At 39.9% G+C, this 22,529-nt stretch overlaps 1 protein-coding gene across 2 annotated transcripts; it reads left to right on the top strand.

Annotated features, from left to right (window-relative positions):
* The first annotated feature begins 556 nt into the window (after positions 1-556).
* Positions 557-16,395, top strand: LOC113527621 (legumain-like). 2 transcript variants are annotated; one of them, XM_026915612.3, is made up of 14 exons: positions 557-589; positions 1,573-1,652; positions 1,897-1,994; positions 9,247-9,328; positions 9,432-9,517; positions 10,028-10,103; positions 10,355-10,417; positions 11,798-11,864; positions 11,956-12,074; positions 13,200-13,316; positions 13,552-13,761; positions 14,970-15,125; positions 15,540-15,607; positions 15,690-16,395. In XM_026915612.3, exons 2-14 carry the CDS (start codon positions 1,578-1,580, stop codon positions 15,733-15,735), a joined length of 1,263 nt encoding a protein of 420 aa, XP_026771413.3. In that variant the 5' UTR covers positions 557-589; positions 1,573-1,577; the 3' UTR covers positions 15,736-16,395. The 2 variants fall into 2 exon arrangements, with proteins under 2 accessions (XP_026771413.3, XP_053094383.1); XM_053238408.1 differs by lacking the exon at positions 557-589 and adding an exon at positions 1,404-1,471.
* Positions 16,396-22,529: the final 6,134 nt, after the last annotated feature.

Raw genomic sequence — 22,529 nt, 5'->3', positions numbered from 1 at the left:
TGTGTTTGTGTGTGTGTGTGTGTGTGTGTGGGTGTGTGTGGGTGTTGTTCTCACTTTCGGCCTTAGTAAATGCACTGAAATGTACACAGATCTTCATTAGTATAAATACATCATCCAGTATAATACACACATTACTATTGTATCTGTACTTACAGTTCAGTCTGTGTTTAATTTTGTAATTATGACAAATCTGAAAGCACTACACAAAGCTGCCATTATTGCTAACAAGACAATCCTAGCAGGTAGAGGAAAAAAACTAACAGTAGCAAAAACAACAAAACCCTCTAAAACCCTACAGTATGTTGATGGTATGTTGATTCTTGTTTTCTATTTTCAGGCCTGGTCTATCGCTGCTTTACCTGAAAAAGCAGAAAAGCACAGTTTCCTGGTGTCTGTGGAGACCCGTGTATATTTCAGTTAACAATGAACACAGACCTTCATAGGTAACTTTTTGTATATTGTTTTTCCTAGAAGTGAAAAATCTGTTTCTGAGAAAAATTTCTGAGTGAAAATAAAAGTGAAAGTTTGCTGGTTATAAAATAAAAACACTTGATGGACGCTCGCTCCGCAGTCACTGGAGAGAAGAGAGGTAAGAATCAACACACTTCTACTTTGCAGCAACAATAATCAGATTTAAAAGACTAAATTTTTTATAGAATGCTGTAATTTAATGAAAGAAATGATATTGTTTAGTGTAAGGCATTCACAGTGTATTATATAAAGTATAAAACAGTGTGTGTTGATGTCACAGTAAAATACTAAAGTAAACTAATAAAGATGATTATTATTATTTTTATTTATAACACAGAAGTTCCCAAACTTTTTATTTTTGGTAAATAACATAAGTGACAAATCAAGACAGAAGAAATATTCCTTGACTAGATTTATCAGTCCAGAGGAAAGGGAAAGGGTGAGCTCATATTTCTTGACACAGTAGAGTTGAGTTAATTTGGATTTTTTTAAAAATATAAAAGCATGTATTTTTCTTTTATTCTTTATTTTATAAAAGCATGTTATTCCTGTAGTACCATGGGAATCTGTTATGTGTGATTCTGGATCGATTGCAGGAAACGTCACTGGGAAAAATATTTGTCTCATTCAAATAAGCTACATTTAAATGAAATGTGTACGTGCTATTTTATTTATTTTTTTTTGAACCAGTGGAAAAGCAGAAGTCAAGAAAAAGAAGAGGAAATCATGGCAAAATGTTTTTTTGACTGTGGGTTTATAAGTGTAATGCTAAATAAAGAAGAGAAACCAAAATGTGTCGTTTGTGTCGTTCATTCGCCAGCACAACAGATTATTTATAACACGCCCTGTTGTGTTTCAGTCCTTATGTATTATTCAAATCTAGATGTGAAAGTGAAAATAAAATGCACCCTTTCACACACACCTCCTGACATTTTGAAAAGCAGCTGTTATAGGAAATTAATCAACATTTTCTGGCTAATCAGAATTAAACAGTGTTGTGGTATACTAAAGATGATTTATTTATTTTATTTATTATATAATTCTCAGTTTTATCAACACACTCCTTTGCTTAGTGACACCTGATATTTTTCTGTTTTGTAGTCAATATGGGCGGTAGTGACAGCAAACAGTGGGTTCTCCTGGCAGCGGGTTCTAAAGGCTGGGAGAACTACAGACACCAGGTGAGAATATTAAAATCAGTGGCTTGATTTTTTACTGTTAATCGCTGTTTATAAGCAATTCAATATTATAGAATATAAGAATATACCAGTATATGTGCAGTATATTCAATACCATATACCATAAATATACCATATTTATACCATTTTATAAATACTAATTGTTTTATGTTTAGAGCTCAGGAAAGTCATTTTTTTAAAGTACAAGTACATGCTTCTTAGTCTAAATTCTCCATTTCTGTCACAGGCCAACGTGTGTCACGCGTACCAGATTGCACAACGGAATGGCATTCCAGATGAACAGATTGTGGTGATGATGTATGATGATGTCGCTTATAATGCAGAGTAAGTATTACATTTTATCTTCATCTTATTTTATTGCTCTCCGGGAAAAGTATTAACATTTTATACTTTCATGACTGCCGTGCCATTTAGCCTTTAAACTTTATATTTAAAATAACAGAATCTGTGAGAACATGCATCTAACATCTCTCTGTAATGTGTACAGTGTAATGTGAATGTAAATATGATGAATAAGTAAAAGGATTACTGTAACATATCAGATTCAGACAGAGGATGAAGAACCATGTATGGTGTCTTTAATAAAAAAGACACACACAAACACAGTTCAAAACAAAATCCTAAAACAATGAATAGAAACAGGCAGATGTCAAGGCAGAAACAATAATTAAACAGTTTATACAGTGCAGAACCAGGGCCCAAGCTCGGATAACATGGAAGGGTTGCATCATTAAGGGCATCTGGCGTAAAACCTGTGCCAAATCAACTATGTGGATCATAAATGGAAGCATCCATCCATAATGGAGATGGAGGATCACTGGAGTAGTACCAGAGTACAGAGTAGTACTAGGGAGTACTGAGGAAATGAGAGCATAGAGGTTCTGTTAGAACTCTGGTGAGAGAAATCTCTGCAGGCAGGGAGTGGAAATGTCCAGAGATCTCAGTACAGTCCCACCCCCAGCCCCTGGAGGCCGAGCCACCCCTTTGTCAGGGTCTGCCCCTATGCCTATGAGCATGTTGGTGTGGATGTTCAGGATGGAATTCCAAGATTAACAAGGGATCCAGGACGTCTTTAGCTGAGATCCAGGAACATTCCTCTGGACAGTACCCCTCCCAGTCCACAAGACACAACATACTGTAAGTCATTTGAATGGAGCAGACTCTGTAGAAGGTATGCTGGTCCTCCATTGATGTCTACTGGGGGAAACTGGTCAGCTCAGGGCGTCTGCAGGTTTCAAGAGCGAGACATGGACTGTGGGTGCAATGCAATACAAGGCAGGCAATTTTAGTATATATGAAACAGGACTAAGGTGCCTTAAAATTTTAAAAGGATCAATGACAGGTAGGTAATGATAGGCAATCTCAGTTTGAGTTCACCAAACCATCCATCTGTGGAGATTAGAATGGTGCGTGATGTCATGGTCTTCTCCGTAGTCTTCATCATACATCATAGACGTTTGGTCTTCTCCGTAGTCTTCCAACATAAGTCATCTTTCGGATTTGCTCACTTCTCTGCATCCATTTCTTGATGGCCAGCACATCTGATTGTTCCTCAGACCAGAGAAACAGTGGTGGTTGGTGCCCTAATAGACACAAAAATGGGGCGAATCCTGTTGAAGAGTGAGTGAGTTCTGTACATATTCAGCCCAGGTATCTGGAGGTATCTGTCCTTTTGATTAGTTGCACAATATGATCTGAGGAACCTCCCAATCTCTTGGTTTGGTTTTTCCATTTGAACATTTGACTGCAAATGGTGCCCTGTCAGTGTTATGGCTTTGTCCTTACCACTAGAGGTCCCCCTTGAGTGTTTTTGTTAGTATTTTTTGTGTTTGTAATTAAGCTCATTGTTTTCACCTGTGTCTGGGTTTCTGTGTGTATATTTAAGTTGCCCTATTTCTCAGTTCTTTGCTCAGTGTTTCTCTTACCATGACCAAGCTCTAGTCATTTTCTGATTGTTCTGACTGTTCTGCTTTTGGATTTATCTACAAACTGCCTGTTTTTGGTATGGTATCTTGTTTTTGTTATTGCCAACATTAACCTTCTGGAATTACTCTGTTTTTTTTATTTCTAGAGACTTTTGTATTTTTTGTTTGTTATCCAGTTTTGACCTTGCTATATGATTATTGGATTTTTTGGACTCTTGAGATTTTGTGCCTTTGGTATCTTATATTTTTGTTACCCAGTTAAACCTGCTTGGATTTACTTTTGGATTTTTTGGAATTCTCCTTTGGCTCTATCTTGCATTTTGAAGATTGCTTTTTGAAATAAAACTTCCTACATTTTACCCTGAACCGTGCGCTGGGTTTCTGCATTTGGGTCCACTACTTTGCAAGTGCTCCCCCTAGCCCCCAAGCCCATGTGGCGCAAGGGTCTGAGAAGCGTCAGCCTCTCACCCCAGAGACCTGAGTTTAAGTCCCGTCCCTGACAGAAACACTGAGCCAAACATGGACCCAGCAGAATCAGCCAGCGCACAAGATCTGCATAACACATTGGCTCATCAGGAGGCTGCATTAGCGCAACATGAGACATTAATGGTTAAACATGATGGGTTGCTGTCTGACATACTCACTTCCCTCCAACAGATATTTCGGCGACTGCCAGGATAATCACTCTCCTCTCCGGGAGAGCTTTGTCGTGGGAGACAGCCAGCTGGGAAGCCCGCAGTTCCTTCTGTACCAGCTACTCAGCCTTTGTGGAGGAGTTCGGACGGGTCTTTAATCACCCCCTACAAGGTCGGGAGGCCTCAAAAAAACTGTTGTCCATGCAGCAAGGCAAACGTAGTGTGGCAGACTAATCCAGTTCTGGACTGTTGCAGCAACTAGCGGCTGGGACCAAGAGGCCCTCATTGTATGTTTCCAGAACAGACTTTCAGAGGCTATCCAAGATAAGCTTGCTACCAGGGATCCCGCTAACACTCTCGAGACACTGATCGATATCGCAATCCACCTAGACAACAGACTGAGAGAGAATTGGCCCGTAAGTCCACTATGCCTTCTCCTGTACTCCTCATGCCTCAAGCTTCTCACGAAACCCCAGAAACGATGCAGTTGGGAGGCACCAGGTTGTCACCTGCTGAACGTGACTATCGCATGAGGGCTAGGTGCTGCCTTTACCTGGACATTTCCGAGTCTCCTGCCCTGAGCTTCCGGGAAAAGCTCTGTCCCGTGCAGACAGGGGAGATCTGTGATGGGAGTTACCCAACATTCTCCCCAGACCAACACTGAATTGAATGGGTTAAATGCAGAGCACAAATTCCGAGTATGGGTCACCACACTTGGCCACAAGTCACTTCACTTCACTAATCCAGTCACCAGCTTTTCTGGTGGTTCTAGGCCACCCCTGGCTTCTTCAGCACAACCCGTACATCGACTGGTCCACTAGCTCTAGTCTTGATTGGGGACCTACCTGTTATGCCACTTGCATCTTCTCGAGTTCCCCAGACATCCCTTCTCAGTCTCAAGAACCCACTGACTTCTCTTGAGTGCCCCCCGTGTATCATTGTTTTCAGGAGGTTTTCAGCAAGTGTAGAGCTCCAACTCCGCATCGTCCTTATGATTGTGCCATAGATCTGCTCCCGGGCACCAGAGGCCGTATCTTTTCACTATCCCCTCCTGAGCGGGAGGCCATGGACAACTACATTAAGGAAGCCCTTGCTGCAGGGTTCATACGAGCCTCCACCTCCCCGGCTGGAGCAGGGTTCTTCTTTGTGGGGAGGAAAGATGGGGGTCTTCGCCCTTGCATTGATTACAGAGGCCTCAATAAGATCACCATTCGAAACCTCTACCCTCTACCCCTCATGTCCTCTGCCTTCAAGTTGCTCCAAGGGGCCTCAATCTTCACCAAACTTGACCAGCGCAACGCATACCACCTGGTGCGCATAAGGCAAGGAGATGAATGGAAGACCGCTTTCAACACCCCATCAGGGCATTATGAGGATCAAGTTATACCCTTTGGCCTCACTAATGCACCCGCGGTTTTTCAGGCTCTAATCAATGATGTTCTCGGGGACATGCTAAATCAGTTCGTGTTTGTCTACCTAGATGACATTTTGATTTCCTCGAGATCATTGAAAGATCATATCAAGCATGTTCAAAGAGTCCTCTGTTGTCTTCTAGACAACCATCTGTACATCAAGCCTGAAAAATGTGAGTTCCATGTGTCTGAGGTGCAGTTCCTAGGATTCATTGTTTCCCCAGGTAACATAAAGATGGACCCTAGAAAAGTCCAAGCAGTTACCAATAGGCCTACTCCCAACAGTGTAAGGGAGGCCCAATGGTTCTTGGGATTTGCGAATTTCTATCACAAGTTTGTGTGAAACTTTAGTGCAGTAGCCGCTCCCCTCTCAGCCCTCACCAAAGGAAAAAACTCTAAGTTCCAGTGGAGTCCTGAGGCAGAGGATGCTTTCCAAGAACTCAAGTCCCGCTTCACCTCTGCTCCTATTCTAACTATCCCCGATCCTGAAAAGTCATTTGTGGTTGAGGTGGATGCCTCAGATGTTGGGGTGGGAGCCATTCTCTCACAACAAAGAGCGGACAACAAGCTTCATCCTTGTGCCTTCCTGTCACATCGTTTGACACCTACAAAGAGAAATTATGATGTGGGGGATAGAGAGCTAAACACCAGTTCTTGGTCCTCACAGATCACAAGAATTTAGAGTATATCCAGCAGGCTAAATGCCTCAATCCACGCCAGGCCCGATGGTCTCCGTTTTTTAACCGATTCCAGTTCACTTTGTCATATCGACTGGGTTCCAAGAATTTGAAACCTGATGCCCTGTCTCGTGTTTACTCACCCAGTAGTCATGAGGAGCTGGTAGGCCCCATTATCCCTAGCTCTAAAGTGGTGGCTCCAGTTAAATGGGAGATTGAGGCAACTGTAAGGAGGGCCCAAGCTCAAGAACCAGACCCTGGAGGGGGGCCAGCTAACTGCCTATTTGTCCCAAGCACTGTCCCAAGTGCTCCAATGGAGTCACAGCTCTCACCTCACTTGCCATCCTGGGGCAGCTTGGACCCTTGACTTCCTTCTAAGAAAGTTTTGGTGGCCTACCATTAAGGAAAATATTCAGGCATTTGTGGCTGCTTGCCCAACGTGCAATCAGGGGAAGGCCCCTCATCAGTTACCTCAAGGTTTGCTCCATCCTCTTCTGATTCCCAAATGACCCTGGTCTCACCTCTCTATGGACTTCATCACTGGGCTCCCACCATCCATAGGTAACACCACCATTCTGGTAATAGTTGACCAATTCTCCAAAGCATGCCGATTTATCCCATTACCCAAGTTACCTTCGGCCAAGAAAACTGCAGAAATTGTCTTAGAACATGTGCTCCAAATCTTCGGTATCCCTCAGGACACTGTTACAGACAGAGGACCACAGTTTTCATCCTGCTTCTGGCATGCCTTCTGTCGACTTCTGGGGACTACAGTGAGTCTGTCTTCTGGCTTCCACCCAGAGTCTAAACCGGGACCTGGAAACTACAGAGGTGCATGACTGCCAATAACCCAACCTCCTGGGCAGAGTATGCCCATAACATGCTGCGTTCCTCAGCCACTGGCATGTCTCCTTTCGAGTGCCAGTTTGGATTTACACCATCATTGTTCCCTGACAAATAGGCAGAAGACGGGGTTCCTTCAGCTCTAAACTTTGTAAGACATTGCCGCCTGACCTGGAGGAAGGCCAGACTCAAACTTCTCCAGACCTCTGAGCAGTATCAGCGGCAGGTTATGGCAGGTCATCAGTGTTATGGCTTTGTCCTGACCACTAGAGCTCCCCCTTGAGTGTTTTTGTTAGTATTTTTTGTGTTTGTAATTAAGTTCATTGTTTTCACCTGTGTCTGGGTTCCTGTGTGTGTATTTAAGTTGCCCTATTTCTCAGTTCTTTGCTCAGTGTTTCTCTTGCCATGACCAAGCTCTAGTCATTTTCTGACTGTTCTGCTTTTGGATTTATCTACAAACTGCCTGTTTTTGGGTATGGTATCTTGTTTTTGTTATTGCCAACTTTAACCTTCTGGAATTACTCTGTTTTTTTCTAATTTCTAGAGACTTTTGTATTTTTTCTTTGTTTTCCATTTTTGATCTTGCTATATGACTATTGGATTTTTTTGTCTCTTGAGATTTTGTGCCTTTGGTATCTTGTATTTTTGTTACCCAGTTAAACCTGCTTGGATTTACTTTTGGATTTTTTGGAATTTTCCTTTGGCTCTATCTTTCATTTTTGAAATAAAACTTCCTACATTTTACCCTGAACCATGCACTGGGTTTCTGCATTTGGGTCCACTACTTTGCAAGTGCTCCCCCTAGCCCCCAAGCCCATGTGGTGCAAGAGTCTGAGAAGCATCAGCCTCTCACCCCAGAGACCTGAGTTTAAGTCCCGTCCCTGACAGTGCCCTAAGAGATTGATGTTGTTCTTTTTTTAGCTGCTGACAGAGTGGTTTACAGAACAGAAACATAAATGGTACACCTCTATCACACACAATATAAAGTATAGTATGTATGGGAACTTCATTTATGGCTAGGATGGTCACAGGACTCTTTAAGGAAAGTACGGAGAATTTCTAGGAGCCTTACTACTTCTTCATCCAGAAAGTTTTCTGCTGCAGGAATTGACAAGTGCTGGAAAATATTTTGTTATGAGAATAATAACAAACTCACTGGTAAAAAGTGTGTCTGAAGTAATAGAGTAAGGAAAGTGTCTCCCCTTACAGGCATTGTGGAAATGTTCTTTTCCCCCACAATAGAAACATCAGCCTTCTCTCCTCTGCAAATAAGTTGTGCGTGTCCCATTTTCATGCCCTTCTGGTCAGTTGTGTCATATGAGGAAAGAGAGACCATGGGAATAAGACTAGTTGAATGAACTGACTCTGCACCAGTTGATCATCTCAACATGCTACTTCCATCTGAATGATCTAGGTCAGACCATGTCAGAAAATGTTTTTAAAGACACTCTGCTGTGGAAAGTCAGTGCATAATCAGCTAATCACACAATAGTCTCTCATGCTTTAAATCAGGGGTTCCCAAGCTTATTGGGTTAACAACTCCAAATGGATATTATGAATTTTCTGCGACCCCAAGCCTTGACCACCCTACATTTTTTTTTTTTAAATTCCAAATTTATAATAGAGGACTACTGTAACATCTGAACATTTTATTATGTTAGTAACATACTGTATGTATGTGTATCGTAAGAGACTAAAAACCAAAAGAATATTCCTTGGCTTTACAGTCTAGTGGGAAACGTGAGCTTATATTTCTTGACTTTTCAAAAAGTCAGGGAGTGTTTGAAATGCTGCATCTTTTTGCGTGGCTGTGGAGAAGCAGTGACTGCGTGAGCAGTATTATTCACACACTCTGCAAGTCTGGGGGAATAAAAATCACATACTCTACTGTTGAAACATCAGACACAAAACATCACAGTCCGTCAGGTTTCCAAGTCAAATGCAAAATGTTTAGTGGTTTCATGCACAGCAGCATTAAGCACTTTGTCGAGCTCTGTGTCGCTTTCAAAACTCTTCTGACCTCTGCTGGCAGGGAGGGGAAATGTCCAGAATCCTCATTACAGTTGTATTATATTTTTGCACAGAAATCCCTTTCCTGGAAACCTAATCAACGTACCAAATGGCCCAAATGTTTACCCTGGGGTTCCAAAGGACTACACTAAAGCGGTAATGTGTTCTGTAACATACAATAAATAAACACTCTGATTGGACTTACTGTATTTGTGTGTTTATTAAGTGGAATTAATCTGTTTAAATTGCCCATTATCAGGAGGTGTCAGCTGCAAACTTTCTGGCTGTACTGCGTGGAGATTCAGCTGCTGTCAAGAAAACAGGACCAAAAAAAGTAATACAAAGGTAGAAACCATCCCTTTTAGCTTTATTCACCAATTCCACATCTAATTCACGTGACCTTTTAGTCCATATTTTAATAAGCTTACTTAAAGCAGTGTTGAATTCTGGATTCTGGTAAGAAGGTGTTGATTAATTTTCTATAACAGCAGCTCTGACAGTAGTGCAGCTGCAAATCACAGGTTTATATTAATGCGCTTGTTGTAATACATTATCATTTCTATAGTAACAGCTCATTTACCGGGACTTTTATGGAGAACACCCCATATATAGTGTTTTAATATTTATGGAAGGAGTCTCCAGTTTGAGGACAGATGAGGTTATGGTTTCTGGTTTCTCAGTAACATGGCCAGCTGCAATTTTTTTTTGGCTTATTAACTTAAAGAGAGAGAAAAAAGAGAGGCTGGTGAGGGAACGACTGTTTACAGCTGCTATAACATAAGTGAGAACAGGAACTAACTTGTTTTATGAACTTTCCACAACATAATATGACAAGAACATTGTGTTCTCTTTCAGTGATAAAAATGATTCTATCTTCATCTACTTAACAGACCATGGAGGTGTTGGGATCTTCCATTTTCCTCATACCACAGTAAGTTTAATCAATTTTCTACTCCTTCTGTTATTCAGCTCCCTGTGAATTGAAAAGTACCTTGTACTAAATGAAGGAATGGTTAGTGAAAGAAGATGCCAAAAACAGCTAAGCACCAGTTTTGCTACCCCTGCTAGCTAAATAAAGTGTGAAGGCAACAACTTGGTGAGAAGGTTGTTAGATGCTTTAGTCTTTTTAACTGTAGAACACTGAGGTCATGAAATGTAATTATCAGTTGTTTTCTGTTACAGCTTTACGCACATGACCTCATTGACACAGTGAAAACAATGTCAAGGAATGGCAAATTTTCAAAGGTACATTGCACATTTTAATACATTCCTGTGTTCATGTCTTGTCTCTCTTCCATTTTCTATGTCCCCTTTTTCATTAAAATGGCATATAATAGATCACAGATTATATCACAGAGCTGTTGAATTCTTGAAATACCAGCGCTTTGTAACAGTCAGAGTTAAAGCTGTAACTCTTCAGGACATCTTCAGGACAGAGGAGTTCACACTGAGGAGTTACTGAATTTCTCGGCAACATGATAAGCTGCATTTTTTGGGGTCTTAATAACAACAAGAGAGAGAAAAAGAGAAGCTGGTGATGGAATGACTGTTTATAGCTGCTATAATGTTAGTGACAATAGGAACTAACTTGTTTCATGGACGTTCAACAACATTAACTGTAACGATAAACAGATAAAAAAGTATGATGTTGTGACACACGAGATCACAAGGTGGTCGAACACAAGCACCCAGAGGCAGGAATGTGGGGGAACGTGCTCTTTATTTTCAGAAGTGCAGATCAATGGTGAAGGGAATGGGGAGTGAAAGAAGGTAGCGTGCAGATGGCAGTGAGGGGTCGTCCCAGCGTGAAGCGCGGCAAGCAGGTGGCAGCAGTGCAGCGGCAGGACAGAGGATGCACGGCGGCCAGTCTTAGTGGTACGGTTCACTGTCGTGCAGGGGGTGGGGCTCGTCTTCTCCACTTATGTCTCCTTCTGTAGGGAAAGAAGAGAGAGTCGTTAGAAGGCTTGATAGCCTCGCCTACTATTAAGCCTCAGAGAGCGGCCGTGTGCTCCTTTTATATCCCTTGGTCTTCTCTGTGAGGGAGATTTTGGCCGCTGCTCTTATTGGCTGCCAGACGCGCTGCATTAGGCTGCTCCACCTCGTGGCCACATGCACTCTGGATGTCTAAAACGATGGGGGTGCTGAAGCGGCGCTGTCCTTTCAGCTACCCGCCGGCAGTTGTGTGAGAAGCGATGGAGGAATTATGTGTGCGGGCCCGCTGTCACAGATGTTTATTAATAAACTGTAATCATTGGCAAATTGGTGTGCTATAAAACAAGTGAAGAGAATAATTGACTTTGGGGTAGTAACGGCCCTCGAAGTTCTCTTCTTGTCATTGACCTTCTGTTTTCTTTTTTTTAAATGACTGTTTTTCTAATCTGTTTATTATGAGTACATTCATATAAACCTGTGGTTTACAGCTGCAGTTCTGTCAGAACTGCTGTTATAGAAAACAACTTTTGACCAATCAAAATCCAGAATTCTCCAGCAAGATCACTTCCAGATACATTGCAACATTTTTCCTCCCTATCTCCCTCATTTATAAGATGTATAAATTGTTTGTGTGTCTTTGTATTTCCTGATCTTATAATCGTTCTTATAATCAAACCTGGTGAATGTTTGCAGATGGTCATTTATTTGGAAGCGTGTCATTCTGGATCCATGCTGGAGGAGCTGCCAAAAGAAGGCAATGGTTAGTGTGATTTCTATTCATTGAAAGGAGCTAGTTCTGATGTTTAGGTATCTTATTGTTTGTCTGAAAGGTCTTGAACCTTTTGTTTCAGTGTATGCAGTTTCTTCATGCCAGCCAGATGAATATACCTATGCTTGGTTCCGGGACAAGCAAAGAAACGCCTTTCTTTCTGATGTCTTCACTGCTCACTGGCTACATCACACCAAGACAGTTAGTGTGTTATATGGTTATTTTTGATATATATTTTTCTTACAATAATTAGAAGTTCAATTTCAAGGCCACATTGCTCAAGGACCTAGCCGATGCAGGGTGAAATTACTTGCAAGCAAATTATTTATTTTGCTTTTGGGCTCATGCTACAGCATGGTAGCAAAATCGAGGGGAATGAAAACGCATATAAACAGAACAGAAACTTGACAAACTTTCAGCTCCTTCACTGCACTCCACATGATTCACAGCCACAGCCTTCAGCTCATGGGACAAAGAGAGATACTGCATCCCATTTAGCCTACTTATACTATGCACTAAAAGTATGTACTCTTTTTGTGAAGAAAAAGTACATACATTTGAATGTGTGGTAAAAGAGTACTCAAGTACTGGGACGTACTAACACGCCATGTAAAGGAAGAGAGCGTTGTTGCCTAGTTACACACACTGTCACTGTAAACAACTCCTCGTTGCATTTCAGCTTTTCTTCATTCATTATTCCTTATATCGTTTATAATATATAATTTAATTATAAACCTTATAATTTAACTATTCCCTTGATTTATTTATTTATTGCCAGTGAAAAGGGAGTCATTTGAAACCCAACATTTTATTAGGTACTTGATCTCTTCATCTGATCCTACAAAATAAACATGGTACTCTTTTTACACAACATCCAACCATTAATCTTTGGTTAGTGCTTAACATTTAAGTTCTTACACTTAAATAAAGACACATCACAGATGTTATACTCGTCTGCCAAGCTTGCAGGTTGAATTTGGTGAAGCAAACGATCACAAAACTCCTCCTTCCTTGCTCGCGCGAATCAACACTTTGAAAAATCTACCGGAAATAGTAGACCATCTGGGTACCTTTGGGATCCTCTTTTCAACATAATACGATTTGGGACACACTAATTCTCATCTTGGATATTTAGGATGGATATTAGGGGAATTGGGATGCAGCAAGAGAGAGACAGCCACAAACAGCTTGTTAATATAAGCATCATAGATAGGTGTCAGGTTAATTATCTCATACGCAAACACTCCCACTAAAGATAAATATGGTTCTACATATATGGAAAATATTTGAAATTCAACTCCTTTTTTTCTGCTCTTCACTCTGAAGGTAAAACTTAACACGACTTCATTTGGAGATCAGTTTTCCTACCTGAGGAAAAACGTCAGTGAGGATGTGAAAAAGAAAACAGGAAAGACTGAGACACCATGTAACTATGGAAACAAGGTATGTGCAATTAGAAATAAATTTCATAATTTAAAGCATTCTTAATTTCATGATGGCTGGCAGCCAATTAAAGAATGAAGTGAAGCATTAAATAATTAAAAATAACAATAACTTCCAGGTCATTTCAGTGGAAAACTAACACAAATAAATGCTTTTTTACCTGAAATTTCAGTGAAATTTTAAGACGTCTTTTTTAAGATGTTTTTTTCTTACTTACTCCACTCTCTTAATTCAGGGCATGTTGAAGTTAATGTTGAGTGAATTTCTTGGAGAATCCCCTGACTCTGTCAGAGAGGCCTACACGTCCCAGCCCCTGAACATTCAAGTGTATGATGTGGTAGACACTACAGAAGTTCCACTGATAATCCAAGAAAACAGGATTAAAAATGAACAGGACTGGAGGAGAAAAGAGGCCCTCAGAAGACAATATAATGAACTTAAAAGAGTGAGTAAGCTATTGCCACTAACCTGCATTATTTACAGTCCTTATTTATGAATAGAAATGTGTGTTCCAATTGATGGGGGCCAGATTATGATTTAGGATGTTTAAAAAACTCAATTAACAATACAGAATACATATTGTATCCATATCCTGACTACTCATCAAATTAATTTGTCAAACAGAACATTCTAACACAGTAGCTGGTATGTCGTTCTTTTTTAAAATAGAGATTATTCTTGGGCAGCAGACTTCGTAATTTAATATAAAGCAATAGTTTGCATAATAATAGATTGTAACAAATTCATCAGTGCTTTTTCTGGAGCCGTTACTCCCCTGGGTCATGTCCAAATCTGCCACCTGCTGCACCCCCCCACAGGAAAATGTAGACAAAGGAGACCACTGAGACAAAGACACAGGATTGTATAAATAGACAAATTAATCAGGATCCAAAAGGAGAATATATGAACAGAATCAGAAAAAAAACAATTACAGAAAGGGGCGGTGATGGCTCTGCTCCCAAAGCATATGGCTCCCTAAGCGCAACAAAAAGCGCCTGTACCCCTTGGCAGAAAGTCCACAAGCTGCTGGAGGCCTTTAGGTGGGCATAGCCTTGAAGGAACCATTTCCAGTGTGAAGGCAATAGCTCAAATAGCAAAGACCATGCTGGTGCTGGAGGCGGAGTGATGATGACATCCTCTGTGAAATCATGAGAAGATGGAGCTTTGATTACGTCCTCTGTGGAGGAAGATACCATCAACTAAGGCAGGCGGCAGAGTGTAAATGTGTTCAGTGAAGCTAGGAGGCAGAGGGACGTCTTTGGCAAAGCCAGAAGACAGTGGGACATTCTTGTAGTAGCCTGGAGGTGGAGCAGCATCCTTGGCAGAGACTTGATCCCATAGGAAGCAAGAAAAATGCCTTGTCAGTGCAGCAGGAGGTTTTTACTTCCATTTGATGCAGTCTAGGATGCTCAAGCATGAAGCTCATGGGATAAACAAAGATCCTGTTCATTAACATGAATGTGCAGTTACTATCTGCCTGGTCAGGGCCGTAATGGTTTATATTAAGCCACGAGTTTATAAGTAATATGTAATCCATTTCGTGATGAATTACATATCATGTAACATACAGTATGTGAAAAGACATTTGTATTTCAAATAGTCATTTTAGATGGATTTATAGATTAAAAGTGTACATTATGATCACATTTGTAGAAGAGGAGGATAATGGATGAAGCACTGCAGAAGATTGCTGAGCGCACAAACACTTCACGAGCTCTGACTGAAAAACGTGAGGTGACTCGCACGTACGAACTCAAAGCCGTGGCTGAGCATTTCAGGACGACTCTCTTCAACTGGGATGAAAATCAGGTATGTTTGTCTTTTTACTTTACTAGCCTGAGTAAAATGGGGTGTTAAAGATAATTTCAGATAATACACAAATTAGTATTTGCTTTTTAGTTTGTTTAAGGGACTCTTTGCACAAACCCTGCATTGTTCTTCTGCTCCTCTGGTTCTGGTTCTTTCCCTAGACTCTAGCTTTTACATTTTGAAGTGCTCATCATTTGTTTCTGAAAACATTCTGTCGTAAATACCTTAAAGTAGACACTCGTTGTTGCATTAGAGAAACTTAAAGCACAAGTTTATGGTTTGTACATCACTCGTGTGGATAATAATAATGTTAGTGAAGGGAAGCTTCATGTAACACTTTACTAAAAAGAAAAATATATTGTATAAGGTTATGCAAATCATGCTAATGTAATGTCTCTCTCTCTCTCTGTGCAGTTTGTTGTCACACGTCATCACCTGCAGGTTTTAGTGAATCTGTGTGAGTGTGGGGTGCAGGTTGAAAGGTAGGTGATGAGTAATTCAGATTAAATACTGAAAAAAAAAACACCTCCAGTCATTACTAATTTCTTTGTTTGTCTCCATCAGAATCACGGCAGCCATTACCCATGCGAGCCGTGAGATTACGTTCTGAAGAAAATGAACACATTCCTGTTATCGTGTCTACACCGTAATCCGCATCTAACTACTATAGAAGAATTTTCGTAATCGGTGTATGATTTAAGTATGATTAATCAAATCAAGTCTAATCAAGAGTTAAAATACTTAGAAATTATGAGATTTATTACATTTAGTACATCCTACTCACGAAGAGAGTGACTTTATGCGTATGATTTTATAAGAATATTTCTGTGTGAGAATACTTCTGTATGTTACTCAAGAAACCTAAAACAAACTGCTGTGACCTTTGCAGGTGGACCGTGCTTGTGGGAAAACAATAGGCACACAGTTCTCCTTCATAAATTGTATCTTTGTCAGTCCAGGCTTGCTCCGTCATATCTCATGGGAAGGTGTTTTTTTTCTCTACCAGAATACTGAAGTGCATTGCTGAAGTTGTGATGAATGTTAACTTTAAAAAACAAACAAACAAACAAACAAAAAAAAACTGATTGAGCTCAAGCCATGGTTAAAACCAAGATAGAGAAACAATGGAATATTTGAGGTGAGAGGCAGGTGTGTGATTAAAAGAAAAAAAGAGAAAACTCCATCTAGTGAGATCATTGTTTTTAGAATTGTATAAAAGCATTAGCCACAACTATGTAAATCAGATGATCTGCAGACATCTCGGCTTTGTTGGTTGAATAAATAAAGTCTGATTTTTGCCATCCAAAACCCTTTGACTTTGGAAAGTTACTTTTTTCTTATTCTGACCTGAGAAGTTTTACCAAGACACTACACTTCCCAGAAATCACTGCAGCCTACAATAGCCAAATTCTCTCATGTTCACACTCACCAGATGACTGATTACACACACCTGAACTCTATTACCTTCACAACACACTCATAGTATAAAAGGACTCTAAACTCGCATCATTGCAAAGACCATAATAAGGAACGAGAAAATCAGTATGTGGTGCAAATTTGTAATAATTAAAATGATTAAAAGTTTTGTACATAAATGAAAATTTGCACATAAATAAAAAAACAAACAAAAAAGCTCAAAATATATAGTATGGAATTTGTTTGTTTTTTGGTTTTTGTCTGTTTTTGGAAACAAACTAATCATGTGATACATTTTGCCAACCAAAATTTATGTCCAATGTGAAACAGCTTTATAAGAAGTCTACACTAACTAATAATCACTAACTGCTAATCACTCTTTGCAACCATACTGAGCTGAAAAGCATCTCAGATCACACAATGCCTTGAACCTTGAAGCAGATGGGCTACAACAGCAGAAGATCACATCGGGTTCCACTCCTGTCAGCCAAGAACAGGAATCTGAGGCTACAGTGTCTGAAATACTCAAACTAGCTCATCTGGCACCAACAAGCATGTCACTGAGATCTCTTTTCTCCATTCTGACCAGGTTCTCCATCTAAGCTTGGTTAGTAATGTCTCTTCATGTGCACTAGTACTGACAGTAAGAGCTCTGTTTTATCTTCATTTGATTTCAGTAAAAGTTTTATCCACTGCACTATATGACAACAGTGTGCTGCAGTACCACTCTTGACCACCAGGGGTCACAATCTCCTGAGTTTCAGTTACAAACTCATCACACACATGTATCTCATTTACTCTGCTAATATAAACACTACTCCAGCTACTATTTGTTCACTTGAAATGTCTATTGGATTATGTCATTGGAAGGTACTTGACTTTGCATAGAAATGTGTTCACATACTGCACATCTTCCACTCACTGCTCTGTACACTGAAGAACCAGCATCGGTGAAAAAAAAGACACCAGATTTCCTCAAAGTATTTGTAAATTTTTCTCAATGCCACTGAAGCTTTTGTGCCATTTCGCTCCGTCAGAAAGAAAACAAAGCCTTTTTTTTTTTTTTACTGACTTCCTTGTGTCGAGAGACCTTTTATTCTTACAATCATTTACTTTAGAAAACAGTATGCTCATACTGAGGTGCATAACCAGGAGCCACCTGAAATTAGTATTTTAAATGCTCCTTCTATACCATCTGGATTGTGATTGGTCAGAAGGTGTTGATTAGTTTTCTATAACATCAGCTGCAAATCACAGGTTTATATTAATGCGCTCGTTCTAATACGTTATCGTTTCTATAGTAACAGCTCATTCACAGGGACTTGTTCAGCGGACACTCTGCTAATAAGAAAAAGATTACAAACATGTAATTGTTGACATGGTGAAGTTTTCTGTAAGGAGATGTTTAAGTAACATTGATGGAAGGAGTCTCCAGTGTCAGCATTTTGTAACAGTTACAGCTAAAGCTGGAACTGTAAGTTTTCCGACATCTTCAGGACAGAGGGATTTTGCGCTTTACTGTTTTTCGGTAACATAAAAACATTCCCTCCTGTAATGTAAGTGAGAACGGGAACTAGCTTGAGTTCACTTATTCAGCTTTGTGACTAATGGCTTAGTCTCCTTTACACTTTCACACAGTAATGAAGTACAAAATCTTTACTAAACACTTATTAAACACTTGCGTCAGAACTAAAATGGTATTCTCGTCTCAGACCCTGACCTATTTGTACTAGCATGAGGCAGTTTTTGATGTCAATCACAAAGCTCTTCTGTAAGTCGCTGTGGATAAAAGCGTCTTCTAAATACTGTAAGTGACACAAAGGCAAGATTAATGACGTCGACAGGTATGGGGGGGGATTTTCCTAAATTCAACACCACACTTCTTTTATGGTGAGTCACAGGCTTTTTCAAGAAATCTATCTCTATATTAAAGACTTTTTTGGTATTTATGTGTGATTTGTAATTACCGTGTGGCTTTTTGGCAGTATTGCATTTTAAAAATTAAATGTACACACTGCTTATGATGCTTATGATGTGTAAGATAGTAATAATGTGTGGTGTGACAGCTTATGAAGGAAGTAGCTGAAGATAGGCGTGTCTGTTCTTGATTTAAAGCTTGTGGCATGTATGACATGTTCTCAGAAAAAGCAGCAATGCAAAAAAACTAGAAGTGAAAGTGAAAGATTTGAGGTTTCTTACTTTAAGCAGTATAAACGGTTGCTGTGATAGCATTGTGTACAGTAGATGATGTAGGACAGAAAGTGAGGTCGGATATTAGACTGTTTTATTAAGAAGAGCACTGTAATGTAACATTCAGTTTTTGAGGGTAAAATTAGGACTTAAGGGAACATTAATATTATGATCTAACTTATACATGTTTGTATGCTATTACATGTTTTCAGTATTTCTGTTTAAAAGTGTATTTCTCTCACAACTGCACAGTCAGATGAGATGTTTTTGATTTACTAGTTTGTCAGCTTTGGCATCAGAATGATATTAAAATATTGTTTTCTTTATACTAAAAACTTCTTTAATATGTAAGGAATAAAACACTCTGTGTCATGCTGTTGTAAGAAAAATACTCAGTGACGGTGGCTGTGAGCCACTTTTCAGGTTTACACTCGGTGGTTTCTCAGTAACACAACAAGCTGTATGTTTTTTCCTCTTATTTGCTTCATGGACCATTATGTACAAATTGTAACTATAAATACACACTTATTCATCATTAGACGTGTCATTCTTTAATAAATTTAAAAAAATGTAATTGTTGACAAGTTGCTGTGGTTTAAGAGGGATAAAACATTCTGCTATGTTTCATCATTCCATCCCACTGTGGATTATTTCCCTATAACTGCAGGACTGAATGAATAACTGTGTATTTCTTCTGGGAAATAAATTAGAAACCTGTTGGTTTTATCTCTGTAATTTGTTTAAGTGGCTGTTCCCAAATAAATGAATATATTGAAGGCAATATGAAAGCAGTCATGGTGAACAGGATGACCTATGGACAGATAGAATAAATCCGCTAATTACAGCTAATTAAAGCCTTCCCGGAAGAGTGGAGCTTATTATAACAGTAAAGGGGGAATAAATCTGGAATGAGATGTTCAACAAGCACACATATGGGTGTGATGGTCAGGGGTGCACATACTTTTGGACATGTAGCATAGAGAAGGTTCAGGGCTGAAGTTTACTCAACTATGTTTAGAGTTTAATGTAGATTTCTCTTTTACAACATGGTAATGAAGTACCACATCTTTATTAAACACTGAAGTGAGAGCAAAAAACAAACAAACAAAGCATCGTCAGTGTAATAATTCTCACTGATGGTGTTCTCATCTCAGACCCTGAACTATCTGTACTAGCACGAGGATCTTTTTTATATCTATGACAAAGCACTTGTGTAGATTGCTGTGGATAAGAGCTTACAGTAAATTTTATCACCACACTTATGTTGAGTCATGATCTATTTCAAGAAATTTATCTCTATAATAAAGACATCTTTGGTGCTTATGTGTGGTGTGTAATTGCTCTATGGATTTTTGACAGTATTGCAGTTTAACCTTCTGGGGTCTGAGGGTGTTTTGGGACCCTGGACAAATTTTGACATGCCCTGACATTTGTGCTTTTTTCAGTTGCTTTTGAACATACTAATGGCTAAAGTCTGAGAACACTGTAATTAGCACAAACTGGGCTACAATAATATGTGAGCAGCATGTTTATACATGATTGTGTTTTTGAGAAAACAGCATTTATGCGTGGTTAGTGAAAAACTAAAATTACTAAAAAAACTAAAACCGAAAGACACTTTTTGTTTCGAAAGGGCATATGCAAGAGGGCGTGAATGATCATGCATAACAATGTGATTGACACCTGAGAAGACAAAGACCCGCATAATGACCTGCATAATGAGCCTTTCAGTCAGGAATGTGGCTGAGAGGGAAGTGCTATCAAAAAGAATGTGAGGACAAAAGAAATTTATATATATATATTTTTTGTTTGTAGTTTATTTAGAGTATAATACAAGCCCATATGTCAACATCAGTCTCTGTGTTCCATGACAGAGCGGGCTGCTTATCTGCTTTGGCTCTCTTTGCCACAGGTTCTTTTGCACTGTTTTTCTCACGTCTGAAATAAAAAAGTAAGCATTAAGTGAACAAATAAACTACATTATTAACATTATTGTGATGTTCACTGATACTAGTACTAATTTATAGAAAAAAGAACACAATTACCACATAGCACCCATTTTACCATACAGTAAATAAATCAAATTAACATCTGTAACATCTGTTAAACAGTGAATGCACACTTGCTCTATAAGATTCTGAATGGAGTTGAAAACTGAACAATACCTGCGTCCACTTCCTGTGCGAGATGCAGGTGAAGGCGAGAGTGGTGTATTCCTCACTAAAGGATCAGTTTGTGTGGCGTGGCATGGATGCAGAGGTCCGCAAGCCTGCTCCCACACCACTCATTCCCCTCCCCATTATCGGCAATCGAAAGAATTGGCATGGACCTCGTTGGGCCGCTGCCGAGGTCTGCCCGGGGTCATGAGTTCATTCTAGTCATCGTGGACTACATCACCGATACCCCGAGAGAGTACCTCTCTGAAAAGAGACCTCCTGAAACATAGCCCGTGAGCTCCTGCTCCTCTTCAGTGGTATCGGCATCGCAAAGGACATCCTGACGGATCTGTGTCGGTTGTTGCAGGTGAAACACCTGAGGATGTCCGTCTACCACCCCAGACAGATGGGCTGGTGGAATGGGCTGGTTAACCTGACCCTGAATAGGATGCTTCGCTGGGTGGTAGACGAGGAGGGCAGAAACTGGGACCTGCTCCTCTCCTACGTCCTCTCCGCCGTCCGGGAGACTCCACAAGCCTCCACTGGATTTACACCGTTTGAGCTACTCTTTGGGCGGGGACCTCGGGGACTACTGGACGTGGCCTGAGAAGTTGGGAAGAACAACCCTCCCCCTTCCGCTCCCTCATCGAATACGTCCATGAAATGTGGGAGCGGATAAATCGAGTTATCCCAATCGTACACTCAAAAAAAGGAATTTTGCTGGCTGTTGCATTTACTTAAGTGCAACGTGTGTTTTGTATTACCTAATTTAATGTTTACAAAATGAACATGAAAAAAATCACGTAAGATTTGCTTGAAATTCAAATGCTTATCTTTCACTTGATTCGATTTTGTCAAAATAACAAGAAACAATCAAGTACCCACGCGCTTCCTGGAAAATGATTACCTTTATGGCGATAACACGTCCCGAGATGAAGATTTGAAATAATGTAAAGAAGACACCTGAGGGAAGCCGTTGATGAGCGAGCACATGGAAGGTAAGAGCAAATCCTTTATCATCTACTTGTGAAATTAATCAAAATGCAAATAAAAGTACAGTGCCTTAATAATATCATCTTATAGGCGGCATATTTCTCCGATAGTTTTATGTTATTTGACCTAAAATAATATTTTACTCGGGGTTAAAAGATGGCAACGTGGTCTACACAGGATTGTGCTAGGGATGAAAGGATTCATTCAGTATGTACAGTCCTTTTGGCGCAAATTATCATTGCTAAATGAGATGTACGCTTGTTTTCTGTTTTCTGTATTTAACACTTGCAACATCTGCCGATGTGTGTGATATGCTAGTTAACTAACATGTACCTGACGCTAACAATTAGCTAGCTAGACTTAGGTTAACAAACAGGCTGCTAATGTTAACGGTGCTTCAATATATTCGCAGCCTAAGCAGAGCAGCCGTCACTCGGCCTACTTTATGTGTAAACAGACAGCAATATTCAGCTGCCACCTTTGCGCTTGTGGTGATTTAGCATCAGAGACGGATTATTTTGCTCATATAAATGCACATCTCAAAAGACATGAGACTGTCATCTGTATATTTTTAGGCTGTGACTTCAAAACAAACATTTATTGCACATTTAAATCACACAACAATCGAAAACACTGCCATCACACATTG

The sequence above is a fragment of the Pangasianodon hypophthalmus genome, chromosome 12 (genome assembly GCF_027358585.1).
Source record: "Pangasianodon hypophthalmus isolate fPanHyp1 chromosome 12, fPanHyp1.pri, whole genome shotgun sequence".
NCBI lineage: Eukaryota > Metazoa > Chordata > Actinopteri > Siluriformes > Pangasiidae > Pangasianodon > Pangasianodon hypophthalmus.
The sequence above is the reverse complement of the archived record's forward strand: the minus strand, read 5'-3'. Positions and strand labels throughout refer to the sequence as shown.